General features: G+C 46.0%; 1 protein-coding gene and 1 long non-coding RNA gene across 2 annotated transcripts in view; both read right to left on the bottom strand.

Moving 5' to 3' along the window:
• Nucleotides 1-27,687, bottom strand: part of LOC111824136 (zinc finger protein OZF-like) — a 60,782-nt gene that overhangs the window by 22,168 nt on the left and 10,927 nt on the right. Inside the window, exon 3 of the mRNA XM_023747736.1 lies at nucleotides 19,577-20,145. Within this exon, the coding sequence (XP_023603504.1) occupies nucleotides 19,577-20,145 (569 nt within the window). The remainder of the gene's footprint in view (nucleotides 1-19,576; nucleotides 20,146-27,687) is intronic.
• Nucleotides 20,155-21,797, bottom strand: LOC111824137. Its single transcript, XR_002827231.1, has 2 exons — nucleotides 21,733-21,797; nucleotides 20,155-20,805 (listed from the first exon to the last, which is right to left on the bottom strand). It is a non-coding gene; the product is annotated as an uncharacterized LOC111824137 (long non-coding RNA).

Here is a 27,687-nt window from a genome sequence, read left to right as displayed (position 1 = left end):
GGCAGCTTGTTAATGACATAGTTTACATTGTTTAAGTCCTCAGAATCTGTTGTATATGTTGCACTGATGGTGCGTTTCACCTCAGACTGGCTGTGCGTTCAGTGCTCAGTGGCCACACGTGGTAGTGGCTGCCTGATCGCAAAGTGCACTTGGCCATCCCCATGTCATTGGCTGTGTTGGTCCTTCCAACTGGTGTACATCACACCGAAATGGCCATCTTTGTGATGTGGTCTTTTTCTTCTTTTAGGAGCAGATTCCCAGCAGTGGAGTCACAGGGCATGTGGTGTGTGAGACATTGCTGATCTGGGTTTTAGGTGCTCACCCGTGTGAGGCAGACCTTGGAGGAAGAAAAATATAAGTTCAGGAGCCATATCAAGATGTTGGCCAAGCAGAACTGGAGACTTCTAGAAGAGAGTGCGGAGAACAAGGCTTGGTGCATATAAGTTGCGGGAGCTGACTGACGCCTATCCACACAGGGCTCCTGGCTTCCAGCTTCACGCCCAGGCCTCAACATTCTGGGCAGAGAACCCCCTGGTGCACTCGTGTCCCAAGGGAAAGGGACAGACCATCGCCTAGCGCATCCTTCTCTTGTTTCATGGAATGGTTCTAGCTTTCTGCAAGGAGGGGTGTTTGGCTTTTGTTGGCTTTTCAAAGACACTGCCCATTGCCAGACAATTCTTAATCTGCTTTTGGAATTAAGTTCAATTTAAAAACATGTCAGAGATACCTAGGGAAGGAATTCGGATCCCAGGCTCAGCCCTTTCTGTGTCTGATTTTCCCTTAATGGGCTGGAGAGAGTTGTGGGTGCATCGTAGTTTTCCTCCCTCTGACAACAGGACACAGACCTGGCTGTGGTGTAGGCCCTGTGAGGCACACAGAACCAGTGACCCGATGGCCAGGAACCAGGTGGTGTGATGGGATGTGAGCAGAGCTGTGTGCACACCAGATAAGTGTTGAGGAGCTCCATGGAGGCATAAAAGGCAGCATGGTGGTGGGAGTTAGAATTCTGCTGCTGATAAGGCTAACCAGTGGGGCAGGCGGTGGGGGGACATGAAGCTGGAGCGTGGCATGCTCTGTGTGCAGGGAAGTGCAGGCAGTGGCAGAAGGGAAGGCTGGTGCAGGCGGAGCTCAGCTGTGGAAGGCATCCATGCCCCACTAATGATTTGGATTCACTGGGAGTGAGTGTTTAAGAAAAGCTGGTCAGAAATGAGGCAGGAGGAAGAGGCTTGGTGTTGAAAACCTTGTGGTTTGCATGTCAAGTAATCCAACATGCATCTGGTGGGTCCAGGGTGGTCTTCACCCCTCAGTGCTGTGCTGCTGGACTGTCCTTGCTTGTGATCGGGAATGGTTGGCCATGTGGGACAGAGAGACATGGTCACAGTGACCACAGGGGCACTAGCCCAGCCCGCGGAGGTCACAGTGCTACTTCACTGTTCTCCTGGATTCTTCTGCTCATCTACAAGAGGCTCACCACCTACCAAGGATGGTTTACATGGAAAAACCACACTATAGTTTTGGTATAGAAATGACTGTGGCCTGAAATTGGCTCTCTATAATGCAGCCGGTAAAAATTACCAACAGAGGTCAGGCAGGTGCTAAGTAGAAGAGCAGGGCCTGGTACCCAGGAGGATGATCTAATGATGGTTTCACATTAGACAGTGTGTGCAGGAGGCCAGGGAGTTGGCAGGCTTCCTGAGTCTGCTCCGAGTGGAGACTTCCCCAGCACAAGGAGGGTTGCGGGGCCTGCCATATGTGAGTTTGTGCACCTAGGGGTGGGGGGTCGGTCAGAGCAAGACAGGAAAGCACTGTAGCACAAGGCCAAGCAGCAGGGCTGTGGGAAAAGAACACCACAGACTAAAGGACCAGATGCTGAGCCAAGGGCGCTGGGAGCAGAGCAAGGTCAGTGGTCAGGGGCCCAGTGGTTTGTGAGCCATCACTGTTCATGGGCTGCTTACTTCATGGTGAGCTCTCAGAAAAGCCCTCATGTTAGGTAGGACCTCATCAGCCTCATGGCTGAAGGAGCCTGAGCAGCTGCATCAATCCAGCAGAATCATTTTCAAGCAAGAAAACCAGGGTCTGACCTGTCAAGGCCCACGCATTTCTGAGCTAAGGTTCAGCCGGTTCAAGGTTTGCTCTCTTGAGATGATGTACAGCCTGACCCTCAATACTTCAGCAGGTCTTGATGACATTTAGGGTTCCCAGACCCACGTCACATGCTTCCATCCCCATATTCCCAACTCTGTGATCATGACAGTCATGAGCACCGTGATGTCTGAATCCCAGAAAAATGCCAGCCTTTCTCAGCCAGGTCCCAGCCTGGACCGGTGAGTCAATTTACATGTTCTATTGTAAAAACAAGACTGTTTTTTCTTTTGCCTCTGTTTATAGAGACAAGTTCAATGCCTTACATATAATAAAGAAGAGGAGTACTCAATTATGGATCAATACAAGTCCCAGGATCCTATTCCCAAGAAGTGAGTTGATTCAAGCAGCAGTAACTTAAACAAAGAACAGGAAGCTTGCATGTTCACAAGTGGGGAAAGCTGTAGCATCTAGAGCAGTGACCAGTTTGTTGGGCCTGCATCTTCTACTCGATTGCAGGTCCCTCCCAGCACTGAAAGAATTTAGAGTTTCTTTCCGTCCTGCCCTCAGGGTTCTGCTGTGAGGAATGGCGAAGGCCAGCTGGCCATGAGCCTGTGTAAGGGGACAGAGAGTCTGTGGTTTAGAGCCACTAAAGCAGGAGTATCAGGTTTTGTCTCAAGGTTTCAGGACCTAGAAAACCATGTATTTGTTTGGGAAGGAAGCTTGAGCCAGGCACCTGGACCAGCACTCGTGGTCTTCAACTACAGGAACCTTGGTCTTCCCGACATTTTTCTGGAGTCACTGGACCCCAGGGTGGTTCACAAACACGTCCCCTTCTTCAGAGATCAGCAGCCCCAGTGGTGGGCCGGCTCGGTCCCAGAGACTTCTGGCCTCTGTCCTGTAGGGCTTCCCTTAGGCTGGGGCCTGAGCCCCAGGTGCTGGGCTTTCACATTGTCCGGTCCCAGCCCAGCCTTGAGGTCAAATCACCATGAATCCTGCAAGGCCTCTCTGTTGAAATCACAGAACCACAGAAAATCTGACCCCCCACCTTTCCTTCTGTTGACAGCGAAACTGAGGCATCGATGAGGAAAGGAAGCGAGTTGAGTAAGCACAGTGCTGCTCTGTGGCAGAGCCAGGATTAGAACCCAGATGAGGTCCTTCTTGGACATTAGAATGCCTCCATTTCCGGTTAGCTGCAATGTATTACCCTTTAAATCCAGTGTTTTCATTTACTTAGTTTTACTTTTTTAAAACTTCACATGAGGATATTTTTTGAGAAATATAGAATTCTCCTCACGTGCTAAGTACAGCATTGGCACAAGGGTGCCACCACATTCATTAAATGGAGTCAGAGCATAAATGATTCACTGAGTCCTGATTCTGGTTTTGCCGTGGGTAATGTTTCCATCACTCCTGGGCTGGAGAGGATTCTGATTTTCCAAGTACATTTAACTAATGTGGTGTCATTTGTTATCGTGTGGGTTTTGTGTTGTTGTTTTTTTTCCTTCCTCTCTTGGGTTATCCAGGGATAACAATTTAGCAACTGGGTGCAAAGAGAGTCACTTTTGGAGAAACAAAAGCAAGGACAAGGACAAGTCACCTGTAGCCTGCCCAGCTGTCTAAACATCTACGATTCTGGTCTTAACGCTGACATGCCACCCTCTCATTTTTTTTTTTTTACACTGAGGGTTTCTGAACCTTTCCCTTTATTAGTGTCTTCACTATATACCCTCCTTCATTTCTGAAATTTTTTTAAAAAAGCAACCACAACAAAACAGTACTGAAAAGGAAAAACCCTGTACCTAAAGGCCAGATGACATAGAGTGGAAGCCTCCTTCTGACCCCAAGTTGAAGTAGCCTATGTGAGTTCTGATTTCAAAAGAGATGAGTTGTCACAGCCTCTGGGCCATACTCCAGCACAGCTGTTTTACAGGAGTCTTGGGACATACACACAGGTCCTTGGGGCAAAATGTCTGTGCTCAGTAAGTCCCCTGGCTGACTGCTACCCCTTCTCGAGAACCTGCGGGCGTGAAGGTCATGCCCATGTTCAGCACAGAGCTCATCAGCTCTCACTATGCTTTATCACATGTGCAGCCTCCGCTGGAAGATGTTTTTCTTAAGAGTTATTTTTGAGAAGCTAAATTAAAAACCGCTGCCCTTTATTCCAAGTTCATTGTCAGAACATGGAATCATTGGCTTTTGCGAATAAGTCCCTTTTTAGATATGTTTTATGTTTTGAAGTATTTATTGCTCCACTCAAGCATTTTGAATAATTGGATCGAGGTTGCCGAGCCAGGATTCAGCCCAGAGTGACATTAGGGCCATGCTAAGGTCGTGCGACATCTTGGATGCTGCTGTGAGAACAGCAGTGGACAGACAGAACATCAGCTCACAGTCATGTCAGAGCTGGGAGCACAGGTGCACAGAGGCCTTGAGCTACTGCCTTGTTTTATCTTCAGCCGTCCTTGTACCATCTCTCTGATTTTGCCATGCTTATATCACCTCTGTGAGCACTTACATCTTTTCCCTCAAATCGACTCACCATTTCCACGTGCCTTTATTTTAAAAGAAAAGGTTATCATTGGTCCTGTAAATGGCAAAGCGGTATCACCATAAAAACAAGGTCACCATAAAAGTAAATGCATGACCATCACACTGTCCCATTCGGTGGATGAGACACTTACTTGATCTCATGCACCTGCTCTGATTCCTGGGCTGCCAAGTCCTGGCCTGCCCTCCGCCTGTCTCCTGAACGTACTGCTGGGAACTCACAATCTCTCTGCTTTTGCTGCTGTCTGCACATCTCCACCTCTTTGCTCCTCATGCTGACTTCATAGTGGATGCTTGTCCACTTCATTGCACCAGACTTCAAACCAAATTTTCCCTTGATTTCAATCATAAGACGTGGGTGCTTCAAACTTCACGGTGAGTGCAGACATTGAGTGGCTGAGGGGCAGGAGGGTCAGGTCCTAGGAGAGGGTGGAAGGGGCAGGAATCCCATCAGTGGGCGTGGCTCTGGGCCCACAGTCCTCAGATGGCCTGGAGCCAGACACTGTGCAAAACAGCCTTGTCCTAATGCTCCTGGAACTCCAACTGTATGCATTTTTCACTTGTATTTGGAGAGCCCATCCCCCGTCTTACTATGAGGTAGTAGAAGGTCTTTTAGGGTTTTTTCCCTAATTTTTTTTTCAATTACCTTTGACAAGAGTGCATGTTCATGGTAGAAAATTCAGAGATTGCAGAAAAGCACAAAATACAGGGTAAAACTGATTTTGCAGTCAAAATCACCATGCAGAGATGAGGATTTTCTCCCCGCTGCTCAGGGCTCACCCTCTGAGCCATGGTTAGAGCAAGGGCTGGCCTCGCAGGGCCTCCAGCTCAGGTCTGCAGCCAGGGGCTCCCATTCAGACCACAGCCTGTGAGGTTCGCAGCCCCGCTTTTCCCCCTGCTGCCTCTGCTTCTCGGTCTTGGTGTGATCGCCCCACCTTGGCATGGGATGTTGCAGCCCCATTTGTCACTGTCCTTCTCTGCCACAGGCCCTGGAGACCTAATACCAAAGACAGGGGGCCCCCATAGAGGCAGCTTTGACCGCACAGGTGCCTCTGCTGACCCAGCCACCAAGCCCTAGCCATCGTGACCAAGGGCGCTGTGTTGGGGTGATGCTAGGCTGTGAACAGGCCGAGTAGGAGTGGAAATTTTCGTCCTGGACATGTGGCCTGCACAGGGGACATTGGGGGAGGCAGGTAGGGGAAGGGAGGGCTCTCTGAGGACACTCCTGCCCTCACACCTGCCTTTCAGTTCTTCCTCTCTTCTCTGGAGGACACTCCCCCAGTTTCTGGGAGGACGTGCTAAGTGACCTCTTCAGAAAGACCACGATCTCCCGATAATCAGAGGCCAGCCAGCCCTACCTGCCAGGAGAGAAGGGGCCAGGATGCCCTCCAGCTTGGTGCCCCCTCAGGATGACTGTCCATACCTCTGAGGGGAAGCTGTCTGTAAAACTCATGACTCCAGACACTTTCTGCACTTTGTGAAACAATGGGTGTTAGGGATGATCGAGGAGTTCATTGCTCAGGACTTTCCACACAGCTCAGCTCTGGCAGCTGCAGCACGGATGACAAGAGGGTGGGTGAATCAGCAGAGTCCATGGACTGGCTATGGTAGAGAGAAAGTTACTTCAGAGAATATAGGAAGAAAGGACATCACTTTAAGACAGAGGTCCTCAAACTTCTTAAACAGGGGGCCAGTTCACTGTCCCTCAGACCATTGGAGGGCCGGAATATAGTTTAAAAAAAAACTATGAACAAATTCCTATGCACACTGCGGAGGCAAAAATACCCTTTCGGCGGGCCGAATGTGGCCCGCGGGCCGTAGTTTGAGGACGCCTGCTTTAGGACATTAAGAGGTGTGTCAAGGTCTTACCTAAAGATGCTACAAGTGCAAAAATTTTCAGCATCATATCACAGAAGTCTCTGAGCCTCATCAAGGAACCCCCACTCCTGATAGAAGGCAATGGCCATGTCCACAAAGTTCATATCCTGTCGTAATGGGGACAGTTCAGTTCTTGAGCAGCTTCTCTCCTAGGATTTTATTTGCGTCATACTCCCCACCCTCCACATCCAGTGGCTCCCTCTAGTCCCCACATCAGAAAAGATACCAGGATTTGATCTCATCAAAGTCACTTTCTTCTTATATTTCATCCTTTTGCCCCACTCCAGTTTGCTAAAGCCATCACTTTGCAGTACCTGCTCCACATAATTCTTTGAAACACAATTCTCTTATATGGCTTCATTCCCAGAAGCACAACTTCAGAGATAACACAAATCTGCTATTGTGAGGACGGGTTGTTTCCCAATCACCTTCCTTCCAAAATTATAGTTTACCACCTCCATAATCTATCTCTCTCTTACCCTTCTCCCTTACCCACGCAAGTGGAGATTTCCAAGCCTGAGTGACACTGATGTATGCTACCTCGTTCCTATCGATCACTCTAACAGCCCTAAACAACAGGCAAGAGGGTAGATACATGGCATCTAAGCTCTGGACCTGGCATATAGCACCACAACGCCCCTCTTTTCAGGCAAGTACCCTAAAATTGCCCTTATTGTATCATCCAGACACCACCAGAAAAGGACTCCCCCTTCATTCACTCTGCTGTCTACGCCAGGGCCCTGTGGCCACGAATTCACACTTCCTCGCCAAGGGCACATGACTTTCTACCACACCTCTCTCACACCTGCACTCCTAGTCCTAGGCCACATAGTCATTTCCTTTACCTATTACTATTCAGCAAGTGTGATCCAGAGAATGCTTGTCAAATTCAAACGGGATCAATTATTGCCCAGACTCTGACAGTCTACACTCATAGAGGCAGCCCTGAGTCCTGCTTTGAAGGCCTCTCTCCATGACAGTCCCCCCCCAACCCCAACCGCAAACTCATCTATTAAGAACCACAATCAAGGGGAGGAAAATGGCAGCCAAATAGGCAGACACGTTGTGCACTTCGTCCAAGGACCAGACTGGCAAAGCCACTAAATCGGAGAACGTCCACCTGGAATTAACAAATTAGACACAGCCGAGGAGACAACTGACAAGGAAAGGCAGAAGATACCTGGAGAACAGTAGGAACGGGGACCTGGGCTGGGGAGGCACACCCAACCAGCAGGCCCAGAGGGTAAGGAAGCTGCCTTGCACCAAAGCCTGCTCCCCTGGTGATGTTATGCCCAGATTTCAAGATTCCCAAGAAACCACATCAGGGGGCCAGCCAATCCGATGCAAAAGCATAAGAATCTGTATTTCAAGCTAGCTTGAGCTCCCCATCCACCAGACTCACCGATACCACGGCAAACCGAGTGGCTGAGAGAGGGAGAACCCCGCCTAGAGACCGGTTATATAGGGGGGTTGGAGTAAGGGGAGGAGAAAGGACTGTGCTTTGCCGATTGGCCAGGCGCAAGCCGATGTCTTGTTCCTGGGTGTGGCTAGCAGAGTCTTAACTTCCGAGAAGAAGCTCCTTGCCAAACACGTGGCCAAGGTAAGATGGAGGATGTAGCCCTTACCCTTGGGGGAAGGTGGAGGGCCTAGCCCTCGCCCTTTCAGTGATAGGCGTAATATCCAACTCTGGAAAGAAAAAGCAACAAGGCTGCTGGTGGCCAGAGAATCTAGACCTAAGACCACAGCTGCAAAAGGTTGCACCTCAAAAAGGCAGTCTGAAAGGCAGCCTGAGCAGCACGGGGACAGCAGGGAGAAACCCAGTTTCATGGCTGTTTTGCTTTTGTTTTGTCTTCGCTTTTATTTGCTAAACCCAGAACATAGGACTTTTCAATTACAAACATCACCCAAGGCTGTGGCACAGGGAGAGGCACAGGCTTGAGGTGCCTGAGGAGAAGCTGGGGTGGGAAGCAGGGCAGGGAGACATGGCCAGGACAGTGGCATTGGGACATTCTGAACCTTCCAAATCTAAGCGGCCATTTCTCCACTGGAGAGCTACTGCCTCCCAGTAGCCTCAAGGCAGGTACTGCAGCTTGCCACACCCTGCCTGCATTTTGAGCTATACAAAGGAGACACATTCAGAGGCCAAGTTTACAGGTCTGAATAGGCCCAAAGAACCCTTAGTGACTGGATTGGAAGAGGGGCCAGTTTGCCCCACTATTCTAGGAACCAGACTGAGAAGAACTCCAGGTTGCCAGCCAACCCCACTGGTCTCCATACAAGGATCTCTGACCAACCAAGGCCAGAGTTATATTTTTGGCCACTCGTGGAGGAGTAGCTCTAGGTCAGCACAAAAAACACCCAGCTGCCGAAACCGGTTTGGCTCAGTGGATAGAGCATCGGCCTGCGGACTGAAAGGTCCCAGGTTCGATTCCGGTCAAGGGCATGTACCTGGGTTGCGGGCACATCCCCAGGGGGTGTGCAGGAGGCAGCTGATCGATGTTTCTCTCTCATAGATGTTTCTAACTCTCTATCTCTCTCCCTTCCTCTCTGTAAAAAAAATCAATAAAATATATTAAAAGAAAAAAACAAAACAAAAAAAACACCCAGCTGATTCCTGGAAAGTGAAACAGCACCACCCCCACCTAAAGTCCTATCAGAAACAGACCCTTGAGTGATTAACATTGACAGCTGGCAGACAGGCAAAGACTGTCTTCTTGCACACAAGGCCTGTGGAGACAGACACAAGCAGAGGAGCAGTGGATCGCTTGGAGTTTCAACATGGTGCTAAAAGCCAAAAGACAGTACCTGACAGTGGTCAGCAACTACCTACCTAACAGGAAGCCCAGAATTGGAAGACAGAACAAGGGGTCCAAAACCATCCCCCATTGGGCATTAAAACATGGCTGAAGCGAACAACACTTCACTTTATTTTTTATTTAAAAATGTTCTTTACTTTTTTATTGTTAGTATTTTTTTCACCTTTTCCTTCCTCGTTTCTCCTTTTTTCATCTTATTTTTCTTCTTTCCCTGATTTAGTTTTTCTCTTTCCTTTCTTTTTACCCCTTTCTAAAAATGAATATTCTTTACCGGTTTAATTGATGTATATTATCATTGTAGTCTCTGTTGGCTTATTCATATATCTAATTTCCTCTTTCCTGCTAATACTCCATTTCCTCTTCTCTTTTCTCTTTCTTCACTACTCAATTTCCCCCCCTCTCCTCTCTTTCTCTTTTCTTCTAATTTTAAATTCGTTTCACTTCCTAAATTCAGGCCCATCTATTCTCTCTTCCATTCTCCTTTCTGAAAATAAAAAAACAAAAATAAATAAAATATTTTTTCTTGTCCTCTCATTCTCTTTCAACCTCCTCTGTACTAAACTGTGGTCCTTCCCCTATTCATCCAATTCCTTTTCTGGGTGTTTTCTGTTTGCACTTTTTGGTTTATCTGTTTGTTTTGTGTTTTCTCCCCATATTCTTTCTTTCTGTTTTTTTTTTATTTTTATTTTTTCTGTTTTTGCTATCATTTTTGCTCTTTTCTCTCTCCTAATTCTCTTTCCTCTGGTGGTCACAGGTGTCTTGTATACAATTGTTTTCTTTTCCTCTTGTGTAATGTCTTGTTGTGTTGTATTTTGTGCTGTTGGTCAGCACCTCCACAACGGTTGGCACGACATGGTAGAGATTGAGCCACATAATCAGACACCTCAGTGGAGACTCCGTCCATAAACAGGACAATAACATTTAAGACTCAACTACATCAGGAGAACCCAAATATCTCAATTAGTGGGCACCCCTAAAATACCCAGCCCAGAAGACCTGAGAGACTGCACCACTTGGTCCCATAAAATATCTACTACATAAGACAAATTCAAAAACTCTGGGTGGCATAGCAGTTTGATCTAATACATAGAAACAGTCACAAAGGAACAACAAAAATGGGGAGACAAAGAAACAACCCCTATATAAAAGAAAATGACAGATCACAAGAAAAGGAAATAAATGAAGTGGAGGCAAGCAATTTGTCAGAGAAAGGATTCAGAGTAATGGATATAAGGATGCTCAAACAACCAGATGAGAAATTCACCAATATGTGTAAGAATCAGGAGGAACTGAAGAATGAAGGTTTCAACAGTATACTAGGAGAAGTTGAGGACAGAATCAGTAAGTTAAAAGACAAGGTAGAAAAAACACCCAAGCAGAGCAGTAACTGGGGAAAAAAACTTATAAAGCAGGAGAATAAACTTATAAATCCAAGAATACTCTATCCAGCAAGGCTATCATTCAAAACAGAAGGTGAAATCAGGAGCTTCACAGACAAAAGAAGGCTAAGGGAGTTTATTGCCACCAAGCCAGCCATACAAAAACTGCTAAAGGGAATGCTATAAAAAGAATAGAAAGGGAAGAAGGAACACAGGCATAAAAAACATGGCAACAAACAAGCCCTGTCAATAACCTTACATGTAAATGGATTAAATGCTTAAATCAAAAGACAAAAGGTAGCTAAATGGATAAGAAAACATGACCCATATATATGCTGCCTAAAAGAGACTCAGCTTAGAACAAAGAACTAAGAACAAAGGGATGGAAAAAAAAATTTCAGGTAAATGAAAATAATAATAAAAAAAAACCCTGCTGGGCAGCTCTAGCTGGTTTTGTTCAGTGGATATAGCATCAGAGTGTGGACTGAAAAGTCCCAGGTTTAACTCTGGTCAAGAGCACATGCTTGGGTTGAAGAATTGACCCCCATTTGGGGGTGTGTAGGAGGCAGTAGCCAATCAATGATTCTCTCTCATCATTGATGTTTCTAACTCTCCCTCTCCTTTCCTATCTGAAATAAATAAAAATATGTTTGTTAAAAAATATATTTTATTGATTTTTTACAGAGAGGAAGGGAGAGAGATAGAGAGTTAGAAACATCAATGAGAGAGAAACATCGATCAGCTGCCTCCTGCACATCTCCTACTGGGGATGTGCCCGCAACCCAGGTACATGCCTTTGACCGGAATCGAACCTGGGACCCTTCAGTCCGCAGGCCGATGCTCTATCCACTTAGCCAAACCGGTTTCGGCAATAAAAATATGTTTTAAAAAAAACTTTAAAAAAAAAGCTGGGGCAGCGATACTTATACCTGACAAAATTGGCCTCAAAGTGAAGGCCAGATTATGTCATAAGGGAGGCCACTTTGTAATACCAAAGGGATTGATTCAACAAGAGGATATAACTCTGATAAACATATATGCACCCAATACAGGAACACCCAAATATGTTTAAAAAAAATTTCTGTAAGATACCAAGGGAGAAATTGACAGCAATACCATCATAGTAGGGGACTTTAATACCCCATTGACATCACTCGATAATTCTTCTAGACAAAAAGTAAATAAATAATAAAAATAATAAATATAAAAATAATAAATAAATAAAAATCACCAAAGAAACAGCTATCCTAAACAACTTATGAGATCACATGGAATTAACTGACATCTTCAGAATTTTTCAAACAAAAGTATGGAATATACATTCTTCTCAAGTGCATATGGAAAAATTTCAAAGATAGACCCCATATTGGGACACTAAGTCTCTAAAAATTCAAGAAGATTGTAATCATATCAAGCATCTTCTCATATCACAATGGCATACGATTATATATCAACTGTAATAAAAACAATCAGACACATGGAGACATGCTATTAAACAGTGAGTGGATTACCAAAGATTTCAAGGAAGAAGTAAAAAAGACATTTTGAAAACAAGTTAAAATGAAAACACAAGAATCCAAAATTTATGGGACACAATGAAAGCAGTCCTTGAAGAGAAGTTCATAGCACTATGGCCCTATCTCAAAAAAACAAGAAAAACCAGTAATAAGTTATCTAACCCTACAACTTAAAGAACTAGAAAGAGAGCAACAAGAAAATCCCAAAGTAAGTAGAGGGAAGGAAATTAATAAAGATCAAAGAGGAAATAAATGACATAGATACAAAAAAAAAAAAAAACCATTGCGAAAGATCAATATGTCCAAGAGCTGGATCTTTGCAAAAATAAACAAGCTTGATGAACCTCTAGCCAGGGTCACCGAGAAACAAAGAGAGAAAAACCAAATAAAGAAAACCAGAAATGAAAGGGGTGAAGTAACAACCAATAACACAGAAATACAAAGGATTGTAAAAAATACTACAAACAACTTTATTCCAACAAACTGGACAACCTAGACGAAATGGACATATTCCTAGAAAAATACAATCTTCCAAAACTCAGTCAGGAAGAAACTGAATAGGCCAATAACTACCAATGAAATTGAAGCAATAAAAAACAAACAAACAAAAACAAAAAAAAAACTTCCAGCAAACAAGAGCTCTGGTCCAGATAGCTTCACAGGGAGTTTTCTAAACATTCAAAGAAGAAATAACACTGATCCTCTTCAGACTATTCCAAAAAATTCAAAAGAAAACAACACTTCTGGAGAAACCAAGATGGCGGCATAGGTTAACGCCGGAGTTTGCTGCCTCGAACAACCACTTCAAAAATACAACTAAAAGACGGAATGGACATCATCCAAAACCACAGGAAGGCTCGCTGAATGAAATTCTACAACTAGGAGGAACCGAGAATCAGAGGAGGTGCAGTGCTGAAGTAAAATACTAAGGTGCGGAGTGCGCGCGGCGCCGGCTGGTGGCTGAGGGTATGGTTGTCTGTTTCAATCCGGAGGGAGCCTCAGACTCAGAGCTCCAGATCCGGGCGAGTCTCTAGGGACCCAGACTCAAACGGGAGAAGCTGAGAAGCAGAGCCTCTGGGCTCCGAGGTTTGCAGCTGTTGCTGCTCCCTCCGCCCGCCCTTTTGATCCCGCCCCGCCCCGCCCAAGCCCTGCGCAGAGCCATTTCCCGTGGGACCTGCCCCGCCCAAGCCCTGCACAGAGGCATTTGCCGGATAGCTTCCACATAGCTGATTCTCATAGCCAGTCAGCCTGGTGGTCAAATCCCTCTAGTATTAACTACAACAATTAGGGCTTAACTACAACAAGACTGCGCACAAAGACCACTAGGGGGTGTACCAAGAAAGTGTAAAAAATGCGGAGACAAAGAAACAGGACAAAACTATCAAGGGAGGATATTGAGTTCAGAACCACACTTTTGAGGTCTCTCAAGAGGCTTCTAGAGTCTGTCGATAAACTTGATGAGATGTACAGGAAATCTAATGAGACCCTCAATGGTGTGATAAAGGACCATCTAGAAAGTAAACATACACTGACTGAAATAAAGAATATTATGCAGACTCCCAACAGCAAACCAGAGGAGCGCAAGAATCAAGTCAAAGATTTGAAATGCGAAGAAGTGAGAAACACCCAACCGGAAAAGCAAAATGAAAAAAGAACCCAAAAATACGAAGATAGTGTAAGGAGCTCTGGGACAACTTCAAACGTACCAACATCAGAATTATAGGGGTACCAGAAGATGAAAGAGAGCAAGATATTGAAAACCTATTTGAAGAAATAATGACAGAAAACTTCCCCCACCTGGTGAAAGAAATAGACTTACAGGTCCAGGAAGCGCAGAGAACCCCAAACAAAAGGAATCCAAAGAGGACCACACCAAGACACATCATCATTAAAATGCCAAGAGCAAAAGACAAAGAGAGAATCTTAAAAGCAGCAAGAGAAAGAAACTCAGTTACCTACAAGGGAGGACCCATACGACTATCACCTGATTTCTCAACAGAAACTTTGCAGGCCAGACGGGAGTGGCAAGAAATATTCAAAGTGATGAATGCCAAGAACCTACAACCAAGATTACTTTATCCAGCAAAGCTATCATTCAGAATTGAAGGTCAGATAAAGAGCTTCACAGATAAGGAAAAGCTAAAGGAGTTCATCACCACTAAACCAGTATTATACGAAATGCTGAAAGGTATCCTTTAAGAAGAGGAAGAAGAAAAAGGTAAAGATACAAATAGTGAACAACAAACATGCATCTATCAACAAGTGAATCTAAGAATCAAGTGAATAAATAATCTGATGTACAGAATGAACTGGTGATTATAATGAATCAGGGACATAGAAAGGGAATGGACTGACTATTCTTGGGGGGAAAAGGGGTGTGGGAGATGCGGGAAGAGACTGGACAAAAATCATGCACCTATGGATGAACACAGTGGGTGGGGAGTGAGGGCGGAGGGTGGGGTGGGAGCTGGAAGAAGGGGAGTTATGGGGGGAAAAAAGAGGAACAAATGTAATAATCTGAACAATAAAGATTTATTTAAAAAAAAGAATTATTGGGAACTGTCAACTTTTAATACTTTCTTAAAGTTTGATCTAAGTATATCAGATAAAGACACTACAAAGCAAGGAATCACAAGACAATATCCCTGATGAATATAGATGTTAAAATCCTCAACAAAATATTAGCAGACTGCATGAAGCAATATAATAAAAAGATCATACACCATGACCTACTGAGATTTATTCCAGGGATGCAAGACTGGTACAATATCTGTTTATGTGATACATCACATAAACAAATTGAAATACAAAAACCACATGATCATATCAATTGATGCAGAAAGAGCATTTGACAAAATCCAACAATGAGGTATCATTTCACACCTGTCAGAATGGCTATCATCAACAAATCAACAAATGCCTAGTGCTGGAGAGGATGTGGAGAAAAAGAAACCCTCAATACTGGTGGGAATGCAGACTTGTGCAGCCACTGTGGAAAACTGTATGGAGTTTCCTCAAAGAATTAAAAATGGAAATTGCACTTGACCCAGTAATCCCACTTCTAGGACTATATCCCAAAATATCAGAAACATCAATCAGAAAGGATATATGGACCCCTATGTTCATAGCAGCACAATTCACCATAGCTAAGATTTGGAAATGGCCTAAGTGCCCATCAGCAGATGAGCGAATTAAAAAACTGTGGTACATCTACATAAAGGAACACTACTATAAAAAAGAAAGAACTCTTACAATTTGCAATACCATGGATAGAACTAAACAAAATAAGCCAATCAGAGAAAGATAAGTATTACACGATCTCACTCATTTGTAGAATATAACGAACAACATAAACAAACAAACAAACAAACAAACAAACAAAAATAGATCCAAAGACATGGAAGCATTGAACAGACAGTCAAATTTCAGACATAAGGCAGGGGAAGGGGGAAAGTGGGGTAAGAGATCAACCAAAGTACTTGTATACATGCATATAAGCATCACCAATGGACACAGACAGTAGCGGGGTGAGGCCTGTGCAGGAGGGTGAGAGTGGGCGGGAGAGGTCAATAGGAAAAAGGAGACATATATAATACTTTCAGCAATAAAGAATTTTTAAATAAAACACACAGAAGAACCACAATCAGATCTTATATATCCACAGCCCACCTTCCCTGGTGCACTTGATGTCCCTTCACCAGTCACAGCCAACATCTCTCCACTTAACTGTCACTCGTGTCCCAGGCCCGATGGCCCTCTGCACCAAGCCCAGTGAGTCTCACAGATGACCACTCAAGCCTCTAAGCCAGTGATGGCGAACCTTTTGAGCTCGGCATGTCAGCATTTTGAAAAACCCTAACTTAACTCTGGTGCCGTGTCACATATAGAAATTTTTTGTTATTTGCAACCACAGTAAAACAAAAACTTATATTTTTGATATTTATTTTATATATTTAAATGCCATTTAACAAAGAAAAATCAACCACAAAAATGAGTTTGCGTGTCACCTCTGACACGTGTGTCATAGGTTCGCCATCACTGCTCTAAGCTAACCCACAAGATTGACTGCAACCTCCCAGGTCACACCAAGGGTCACAGCCAAATCCTGGTGAAGGTTTAGAGAATATGTACCAGTCCTAATTTCCTCTTGTTGGAATTACTCTTCAGTCTCCAATTCATCTCACGTCCACTCATCTTTTAAAGGCGTTGGCCACTGGGAAACCATTATCTCGCCAACACTCTACACGACCACTTTTGTCCCTATGCTTCACTGTGACACCCACCTCCCACAAACAGGGGCCCCAGCTGGAAAGCCAGTCCTTAGGCCCACACTATCCCATCTGGGCTACTATTACCATTATCATCTTGATTATGATCCCCTATACATTTTTTAATAAATTTGTATTGATTTCAGAAAAGGAGAGGGAGATAGAAACATCAATGAGAATTATTGATAGGCTAACTCCTGCACACCCCCTACTGGGGATCGTGCCCACGACCCCGGCATGTGCCCTTGACTGGAATCGATCCTGGGATCTTTCGGTCCGCAGGCTGAGCTCTATCCACTGAGCCTAACCAGCCAGGGACCATGATTCCCTATATTAAAGTGATCTACAGCCCTGGCTGATACGTGTCTCAGTTGCTTGAGCATCGACCCATGTTGCACTGAGAGGTTGCAGGCACCAGTCCTGGTCAGGTCACATGCCTGTAACCAATCATCCTTGTTTCTTGCGCATGGATGTCTCTGTCTCTCTCCCTCTCCCTGTCTATGTCTAAAATCAATAAAAGTATATATTTTTAAAAGGATACCTGCCCGTTTCTGAACCAGCTCAGTCTTCACTCTGGGCCTGTGCACATTCTCGTCCCTGTGCCTGGGAGGACCTCCCACAACTCATTCCACTCGTTGCCAAAACCAGGTTCCACGTCATAAAGCCCTAGCCGTGGCCTTAGGACTCTGGGCTGAGTGTCCCCAGGGCCCAGGGCAGGAAGAGGGGCCGACAGCCCCAGGACCCCACGACCTCAGAGGCCACCAGAGTGTGAGGTCCTGACATAGCCCCACAGCCCAGTGTCCTCAGCGGCTCTACACCCGCAGGAACCTGTGGGAACTAAAGGGTTGCTGAGGGCCGGGCACCCACCCCAGGACCCAGGGGCTCAAGCTGCTCAGGGCCCTGGCCCCGCCCCGGGCCGGGTGATGCCCGCCTCCCTCGGGGCTCAAGGTCCCTCTGCTGTTCACAACCACCCACAGCCCCATCGCCCTGCTCAGGAAAGTGAAACTCCTCCCGGGACCCGCCTCTCGTCCTCTCTGTCGCCTTTAGACACAAACCAGGCCTGGGTGCCCCCCCTCCCGGCTCAGCCCCCCACGGCGGCACCGCAGCCCGTCGCCCTCCTCCCCCTCACACCCCGGGTCCCCCACGAGGACTCGCTGCGCTGGACGCTGCTCCCTGGGCTGCGGGACCCGAGCGGCGCCCGCACCGAGGCTGGAGGGTCCAATAGGGGTGACGCTGAGTGGACTCTGTCGGCGGAGAGGAGTCGGGGAGCCTCGGGGACCCCAGTCCCGGGTGTTGGGGCTCAACCAGCCTCAGGCCCACCCTGCGCAGCGGGGCGCTGCCTCCCACGCCTCCTCCTACTCGCCACCAACGCTCAGCCACGCGCTGAACCCTGCAGGTCCTTACCGGAAGCCACAACGCCCTCCCCCAGGATGGTACCGGAAGTCCCGCCCTAACTGAAAGTGCACCTACCTAAACTCGCCTACCTCTGTGGAAGCGAGCGCAGTGGTTTCTGGGTGATGTAGTTTTCTCCCGCAGCCCTGGCCTTGACCTTGGTGAAGGTGACTTGGCGCTGCCAGTAGCGCTGGGGGAGGAGATGGGACCAGAGGCCGGGTTCACGGGGACAGACTGACAGGCCCCCCCCCCCCCCCCCGGAGGGGGGACTGGGAGAGGCCCCAAAGAACATATGCACAGGGGAATGGGACACATCTCAACACCATCGAAAATAAAAAATACACATCACATTTTATTAAAAATATACAATAGAGCTCAGCTGGCGCTGCTCAGTGGTTGACGCTGACCGATGAACCGGGAGAGCAGGTTCCATCGCTGGTCAGGCCTGTGCACGGGCACAGGCACAGTGTCCAGCGGGCGACGGCCGCCAACCAGGGATCCGCTCCCATCACCGGTGGTTTCATCTCTCCTCCCCCTTCTTCTCTCTCAAATTAACACAAAGATTTTTTTATGGGACGGAAGGGCCGGCAGGTGTCCAGACCCGCCATGGGGTCGGAGCCGGGTGTTCTCCTGGCTGCCACCGAGGCGGGGCCTGGGGACGCGGCCCTTTCCTGGTCTGCAGGGCAGCCCGGGCCCCAAGTGGCTGAGGCTCCCCATAGCCCGAGGACGCCAAGTCCGGGGCCTTCTCCCAGGGCTTGTCCTTCTTCCTCCTGCAGCTCAGGCGCTGCTCCTGGGGGCGGGGTGCCTCCAGGGCCGCAGGTCCCTCCTGCTTGCCCTCCACCTGCCCTGCCCTTCAGACTGGGAGGCTGCCGCGTCTTGTGGGGTGGGGGCACCTGGCTCCCCAACGCAGGGCACCTGCGCCCCCGGTCTTCCTCCTTCCGGCCCTGTTGGCCGCCCACCTGCTCCTGGTCTGGCACCTGCAGGAGGGGAGCTGGTGGCCTCAGTGTACACACCCATAGGACTCAGGATTCAGGGCTGAGTGTGTCTTCAAGGTCCTAGGTCCCAGGGCAGGAAGAGGGGCTGCACAGCCTCAGGACCCCACAACCTCAGAGGGCACAAGAGTGTGAGGCCCTGACATCAGCCCCACAGCCCAGTCCCCTCAGTGGCTCTGCACCTGCAGGAACCTGTGGGAACTAAAGGGCTGTTGAAGGCCTGGCACCCACCACCAGGACCCAAGGGCTCAGGCTGCTCAGGGCCCTGGCCCAACCCCGGGGCCGGGTGATGCCCGCATCCTTCAGGGCTCAGTCCAGTGCGCACCTGCCAGTGACCTCACCACCTACAGGGTCCTCCTTCCAGCCCCTCCCGCTGGCCTCTCCATTCTAGTCTGTTCTTCCTCTGGACAGTATTGTGAAAACGTCAGAACCCTGCCTCACACAATGTCCATCTACTGATCATGGCAAACAATGACCCCGGCTTCCTGAGAATGAAAGTAAAACTCCTCATGCACAACCTTGCCTCTTGCTGTCGCCTTTAGACACAAAACATGCCTGGGTTTGCTGAACCCTCCAGGCTCAGCCACACCACCATGTCCTCACACAGTGGCATTGCAGCCCACCACCCCTTTCCCAGTTTGAGTTCTCTGGTGACTCTTGAGGTTACAATTTTGACTGAATGACTTCCCACAATCACTACGCTGATATGGCTTTTCTCCAGTGTGAATTCTCTTATGGTTAAGGAGATGGTGACTGGACCCACATGATTTCCCACATTCACTACACTCATAAAGCTTTGCACCAGTGTGCACTCTCTGGTGACTGTTGAGGCTACACTTTTGACTGAATGACCTCCCACAATCACCACACACATAGGGCTTTTCACCAGTGTGAGTTCTCTGGTGACTCTTGAGGTTACCCTTTTCGCTGAATGACTTCCCACAATCACCACACACATAGGGCTTTTCACCAGTGTGAGTTCTCTGGTGACTGTTGAGGTTACCCTTTTCCCTGAATGACTTCCCACAATCACCACACACATAGGGCTTTTCACCAGTGTGAGCTCTCCGGTGACTCTTGAGGCCACACTTATGCCTGAATGACTTCCCACAATCACCACACACATAGGGCTTTTCACCAGTGTGAACTCTCTTGTGTTGAGTTAGGGTAGAGCATTGCCTGAAGAGCTTCCCACAATCAGTGCACTCATAGGGCTTTTCTCCAGTGTGAACTCTCCTGTGTTGAATGAGGGAAAAGCTTTCTCTAAAGAACTTCCCACAATCAGTACACTCAGAGCTTTATTCTAGTGTGAACTCTCTTTTGCCGATTGAGGTTAAATATACGTGTAGAAACTTTCCCAAATGTGTTACCCTCATTATTCACTTCTTCAGAGCAGACACTCTGAGGTTGAATGACTTTCCCGCTGTTGCTGGCAGCGTTTTCATGTCCACCCCAATTGTGATGACTTTTTCCACGGACAAATTCCAGTGAAATCTCACTTTCACTGTGTGGCTCCCCAGAGTTGAGAGTTACCTGGTGCTGGAGAAGCCCTGAGATGCCTGGGGAGACTTTCCCAACCTTTCTATTGGTTGAAGGCACCCAAGATCGGAAGCTGCACGTGGTCACAAACGAGGCCCTGTCCACAGCTTCTCTCCAGGGCTTCTCTCCACTGGCTTCCCTCTGCTGCTGCTGAGGGTTTTCACTGAAACAGAAGTCTCTCACACATGCGTCACTGAAGAATGCTTTCTGCTCAAAGTCTGCTGCTTGTGACTGAGTCAGGTGCAGAATAGCTTTGAACACTGAGAAACACTGCTTACAAAGATGGGTCCTCTGGGTTGCTGGCTCTGTCTTAGAAGCCCTGAGCTGTGACTCTCCTTGTACAGATAAACTCTGCTCAGAACAGGCCTCCTCATCTGTTTCATGCAAACAACCTGCAAAGACAGAAATGCTGAGGAACTGAGTGTTGACTGTGGTGACAGGGGAAATCTGATTGCTAGTGTTTTGCACATAATATATGGGTTCCGGCAACCGTCTGAAAATAAGAGAGGTGCCAGAAGAATTAATAAGAGGCTGCTGTGAAGGTCTCATCCACTGAACAACACAAAACAGGGAAGGCCTCACCAGAAATATGACACAACACATGGCAAGCACCTCATGGAAGAGAAGCCAGATCTCCAGCTCAGTCTTCTGCTAACAGCGCTCAGCAGGGCTTGTTTGATGGTGACAGGGGCAAGCAGTGCAGGAGGTAGATTAGGTCCTATTCCAAGTAAAATTCAGTATAGGAGTAGCTGCTGTTGAGGACTACTTAAGGATGTATGTGCACCTCATAAGACATGTGCAGGTTAATGTGGGAGATACTGCAGAGGCGAGCAGCCAGGACTGGCCCGGAGCATCACAGTTTGAACAGTGTTCAGGGAAGGGAATATTGCGAACAGTTGAAGGAGGGTCTTACAAGAACTGCTCATGGTTCATGTCCGAAAAGACCATAACGTGGCACTGGCCGTCACTAAGAACCCTTAGATAGAAGAAGGAGGGAGAAGTGGAAGCCATGCAGGTGGATTTAGTCACCCTCCCGGGAAGAGAAACTAAAAGCTGGGACCCAGTAAGCTCACTGCAAGGCTCCTGACTCCCAGACACTTGCTGCACCTTTTGAGGCAGTGGGTGTTAGCAAGGTTCCTAGAGACCTTTGTTCAGGGGTCTCCCCAGAGCTCACCCCTGGCAGCCATGCCCATTTTACATGACAGTGGGGGAAATTAGCAGAGCCATTGTCTGGCTATGAGAGAGATAAAGCTACATTTGGAGAATAAAGGAAGAGAGGACATCACCTCAGTACACCAAGAGTGATTTGAAGGTCTTACCTACAAATGAGACAAGTGCAAACACTTCCAGCATCACATCGCAGTACAGAAGTCTCTGAGCCTCATCAAGGAGCCCACACTCCTCCTGAGAGAAGTCAATGGCCACGTCCTCAAAGTCCATATCCTGTCATGATGGGAACAGTTCAGTCCATGATCAGTTTCTCTCCTAGGCTTTTATAGTCATCATGCTCCCCCCTCACACACAACTATTTGTTCCCTCAACTCCACATATCAGAGGAGACTGCAGGCCTTGGTCCCATGCAAGTCACTCTCTCCTTATATTCCTACTGATGCTGTGTCTTCCCACAGCAATAAAGGCAGTTGAGCAGAGAGAAGATACCTGAGCTCTGGGCCTCACATGTAGGCCACACTGCCCCTTGTCAATAAAGTGGGTGTCAAGAACATAGGACAGGGAGAGATGTGAGTGATTTGATGCTGCTCTTGTCAGGCAATCTCCTTGTAATCCCCCAGATTGTTCCTCAAAGACACCAAATACATGGCATCACACTTCCCCCTTACACCCTCATTCCAGGGTGCTGAGGCCATCAGTTCTCACTACCTGCTGCACAGAGTTCTTTGAAAACACTTCTCTCACACAGCTTCCTTCCCAGGCATACAAATTCGAAGGTAACACAGATTTGCCTTGGTGAGCATAAGTGGTTTCCTAATCACCTTCATTTCCAAAATTATTCACCATCTCCATAACCTATTTCTCTCTCACCCTTCTGCTTTACCCACACCAGTGGAGAGTTTCAAGCCCAGGTAACATGGCTGTATTGGTATGCTTCTCATTCCTATGGATCAGTGTCAGCCCTCAACAGCAAAAGGCAGCTGGGTAGGTAAATGTCACCTAAGCTCTGGACCTGGCATGTAGCAACACAACACTCCTCTTTTCAGGCAATTACCCTGAAATTACCCCTATTATATCACCCAGACACCAGCAGACATGGGCTCACCCTTCATTCATTCTAAGGTCAATGTCAGGGCCCTGTGGCCATGAAATCACAATTCACACTCCCTCACCAAGGGCACAAGACTCTTTCTACCACACCTTGTTCACACCTGCCCTCCTACAGCTCCAACCCCATAGGCATCTCCTTGGCCTCTTACTCATTACTCAGCAAGTGTGGTCCAGAGAATGCTTGCCAAATTCAAACAGGATCAAGTCCTGCCCAGACGCTGGGAGTTCACACTCATAGAGGCAGCCTTGAGACCTTCTACGAAGTCCTCTCTTCATGACTCTATTTTCCTTCAACCTCAATTATTGAGAAACACAATCATATCTCAGATCCCCACAGGCCACCTCCCCTGGTGCTGCACTTGATGTCCCTTCACCAGTCACAGCCAACATTGTTGGGGGCCAGATGTAAGCTGGCAAGGTCCTTGCACCTGTAGGGGCTAGCAAGGCTGGGATTCTCACCTATACAGTTTTCTCAGACTTGTTTGGATGGCGTTTATCAGTAGAATAAGAGCAACATTTGTAGAATGAGAACAGCCTTTCATAGCTTACCAAGAAGTCTGTAACTATTTACTGAGATATGCTGTACTGAGAACTTGTCCTTCTGCTGTGTCCCTCCCTTAGAGATTAAGAGGAACAAAGAATACATTCCTCTTGGCAGACCTCCTATTCAGTGTGTTATGTATAAATAGGATTGTGTGGCTAATAAAGTTGCTTCAGTTCATCAAGAGAACTGGGGTCCTCCCGATCCCGCTTTCCTGTCTTTCTTTCTTTTCTCAATTCCCACCTCCCTGCCTCAGCCTGGCTCAACCCTGTCAGGCTGGCCCTGACAGATCTGGCGCCCGAACAGGGACTGAAGAACTGGAAAAAAGACGGTGAGGAACTCCGTCGGGCTTGGAGAGACGACGGTGAGGAACTCCTCCAGATAAAGAATGCACTCGTTAAGGTAAGGGAGGAGCAATTTTTTGATAGTCGGGAGTAAAGCATGGGGCAATTAGAATCTAGAGAAAATGCTCTTTATGGGCAAATGTTAAAGTCTATGCTTAATAGTAGAGGAACTAAGGTTAATGACAAGCAAGTAGAAAATTTTTTAAAATTCATTCAGGAGGTCTGCCCTTGGTTTCCTGAGGAAGGAACCGTTAACTTAGAAACGTGGCAGAAAGTTGAAGAACAAATGCGTGATCATTATAAAACCCTTAGGCCAATTAAGACCCCGGTTGATGCATTTTCCTTATGGAATTTAATACGGGATTGTTTAGATCCCAGGCATGACCATAATCAACCGTCTCTTAAGCCAAAAAAAAAGGAGAAACAGCGTGATAGCACAAAACAGGAGTCTAAAAAAGACAGTGTATTAAAAAAAAATAATGTAACTTTTAAAGACAATTTAACTCCTCAAGATGAGGAGGATTTTGAGGAAGCTGCTGCTCTTTGTCATGATGATAATACAGGTATAGTTCAGGCAAAAGAGGAGAAAAAATGTTTTTCTGCTGGAACTGAAGAGGGCAGTGATATAGAGGATGTGTTGGAATGCTTTTTAGAAAAATTAAAGCTTCTTGGCAAGAAAAAGAGAAGCCGCGGGGGCCGTTCCCGCCGCTCTCCGCTGCCTTGTGCAGCACCAGTTCCACTTTCCCCTCTCCAGATGGCTTTGCAGGAGGCACAAAAGTGTGGTGAGGAATTAGACATTCACGCCTTCCCTGTTATAGAACAGGTGAACCCTCAAATGGGACAGCGTGAGCGTGCTTATGACCCGCTTCCTTTTAAAACCTTGAAGGAATTAAAAATAGCCTTTGCTCAGTATGGGCCTACTACTTCCCCTTATACTTTAACCATCTTGGAAACTATGGCCTCAGAGGCTCTCCCACCCAATGTTTGGAGAGCTATTGCCAAGGCTTGTTTATCAGAAGGGGATTATCTCTTGTGGAAATCAGAATATGATGAAAAGACTAAGGAGCAAACTTCTCGTAATCGAGCTGCCCAGATTAATATTTCTTATGAAATGCTGGTAGATGAAGGAGTCTATGCTGATACCCATAATCAAATTCAATACCCCCAGGAAGCTTATGGACAGATTAATGGAGCTGGGATTAGAGCCTGGAAAAAGTTACCCACCTCTGGTCAGAAAACAGAGGAGCTCTCAAAAATTATTCAAGGGCCAGATGAAAAGTATCAGGATTTTTTCTCTCGGCTATTACAGGCTGTTGGCCGAGTAGTGATAGATGGAGAGGCTGGCATGTTAATAGTTAAACGGTTGGCATATGAAAACGCCAACACTGCCTGCCAAGCTGCACTGCGGCCCTATCAAAGACAGGGGACTCTCTCAAATTATATCCGAATTTGTGCAGATATTGGTCCCTCATATATACAAGGAGTTGCCATTGCAGCTGCATTAAAAGAAACCACCATTGAAAAAATTCTTCAGCAACAATTTAGCACAGGAAAAAGTCCAACATACAAATGTTACACTTGTGAAAAAACAGGACACATAGCAAAACAGTGTCCTTCTAATAAAAGGATTAATAAAGGAAATGGCAGAGATCCCAAACAACCTGGACTATGCCCTAAATGTAAAAAAGGAAAACATTGGGCAAATGATTGTAAATCTAAGACAGATATCCAGGGAAATTCTTTGCCTCAACGCCAGTCGGGAAACTACCAAAAGGGGCCAGCCCAGCCCCGACAAATAATAGGGGCATTGTCTATTTACCCTCCTGTCTCTATGCCATCTCAAGGCCAGCAGGCTGCACAGCACCCAGCCTGCCCCAGAGAGCAAAATAGATACAAGAGCTATTCCGAGCAACCCCCGGAAGTACCGGGCTGGACCTTGGATCCATAGGAATAAAACATTCTGTCTGCCCTGGGTGCTGCCCTTGCCTACTGAAATGTCATTAGATTTAAAACCTCCCACATAGAGAAAAAATGATGATTTCCTTGCATTTCTGATACAGCTACAGCAAATGCCACCGGATCTGAAATTTAAAAATAAATCTGAGATTTCTATACACGTGTAAAAAGAAAACTAGCTTGGAACTAAGGCGCCCATTGTCTGATTTTGGACATTTAGATAGAGTTTTAGACTGAAATCTCTTTGCAAATATAAAAAATAAAACCCAAGACTGATTATTTCCTAACAAAAATAGCAAAATTTAACCCAAAGGAAAAAAGATGCTGGCTAGATTCTAGCAGCAGGATTGACATTTCCATAATAAAGAACAGTTTTTAAATACTAATAAAGAATATTAAAAAGTTAACTTCAAGACTGAAAAGGAAATTCAGTAAAATTGTCTCTGTTACAAAAATTTGCTAAAGAATATACCTTAAAATAATAAATTGGATTTAAATCTCAAGAATTATTAAAATATATTAATTATAAAAATCTAAGTAGCCCAGATAAAAGACTGCTACCCCCTCTATTTAAGGCTGGCTTCCCAAAGCAATTTCTAATAGAGGAAGAGCTAGCCTCCCTTCCCCCAACAGAGCAGATAGGCCAAAAATTTTCTGCCAGTGACAACTTTTAAAAAAAGGCTTGCTTCTCAGTTTCCCATCCTTAGTAGAAAGAATGTAACTAATTTGCATTTTAATGGTTACCTGTTTTCAGCCAATGGCACCCCAAGGCTTTGAGAGTTTACTAAATTGAATTAGATATTCTGAAATAACAAAATGCTAAAGTATTAATCTAAATTTCTCTCATGAAAAATCTAAAGGACAGAATTAAATCTATTGATTATGTCATGTATTTTTAAAGTTTATTCTTAAAAATGTTACTGATTGAGAAATGCTAAATATTTAACTTGCCAGCTAAAAGTTTATAGTTCTAGTTAAATAAACTAGAAGAAATCATATAATTATAATAAAATTTCAACATTTGTCTAATTAAAAAAAAAGAATAAATTCTATTATCCCAACCAAAAATTTTAAATACAAAGATCAATTTTAATTTAATTGATATCTTTTAATAATTATAAAAGGTATATAATCTTTAAATTATATATACACATATATATTTAATACTCTTTTAAATTAGATTTCAAAACTATAATCAAAGAATGACTTTAGGACATTTCATGGGCCCTGAAATGTTTTCAAAAGTTTATTCTCTCTTCTTAAAGGATTTTTTAATGAAGGCAATTTAATATACTTGAAATCACATAGAAAGCTTTATCAAATAAATATTAATAAATATATATTTTAAGTTTTTGCCTCTAAGAAAAAAAAAACAAGTTATCTTATTTAATATTTCTTAAAATACAACAGTAGAATTTTAAACTATATTTTAAAATAACAAAAGCTCATTAATAATTTTTAATATTTTACAACAGCATATTAACATTTATTCCAAACAAGCTTACAAACTAATTGTTTAGCAGCAATTTAATAAAAACATGAAAAAATTTTATCCCTTCCACTGTATAGAGGGCCCCCTGGGAAGGCACTTAAGCATTCTATATTAACCTCTCTTGACCTTTTTGCCAAGGGGGTCCCTCTTCCAATTGCCTACAACTGTTGCCTAAGCTCTCTGTTCATACTGAAGTTAAAACCTCATGGTAGCTGGTACCATGCATCTGTCTCTTGCCCAATGGCGTAAGCTGGGCCCTCTCTGGAGAACAAATCTGGATTCCCCATGATCAATGCCGGGACCCCGCCAGCAGGCGAGGAGATCCAAAGACAGTTACTGGGCATGGAGGCCACAGGGGCATACGCTACCAAGGAGACAGAACTAAACCTCACAGCACCCTGCTTGGCCCCGGAGGATGGCTGGTTAGTCAATGACGGATAAAACCCCTCAGGGAGGGGCGACCTAAGACAGGCACAGTCGCAGGGGGCCTCAGGGGAGAACTTGGAGGTCAACAGAGATGGAAAAGAGATCCTCACACCCCCAACTATGCAGGGGCTTGAATACTCACCCCTTCTGAAGGAGGTCTCCTGCCCCCATGGCTGCTGCACTTCCCATGCCCAACTCAGATCGAGACCCAAATAACAGAAAAAAACTTAGTCCA

Source organism: Myotis lucifugus, unplaced genomic scaffold, assembly GCF_000147115.1.
Source record: "Myotis lucifugus unplaced genomic scaffold, Myoluc2.0 scaffold_959, whole genome shotgun sequence".
Lineage (NCBI taxonomy): Eukaryota > Metazoa > Chordata > Mammalia > Chiroptera > Vespertilionidae > Myotis > Myotis lucifugus.
The sequence above is the reverse complement of the archived record's forward strand: the minus strand, read 5'-3'. Positions and strand labels throughout refer to the sequence as shown.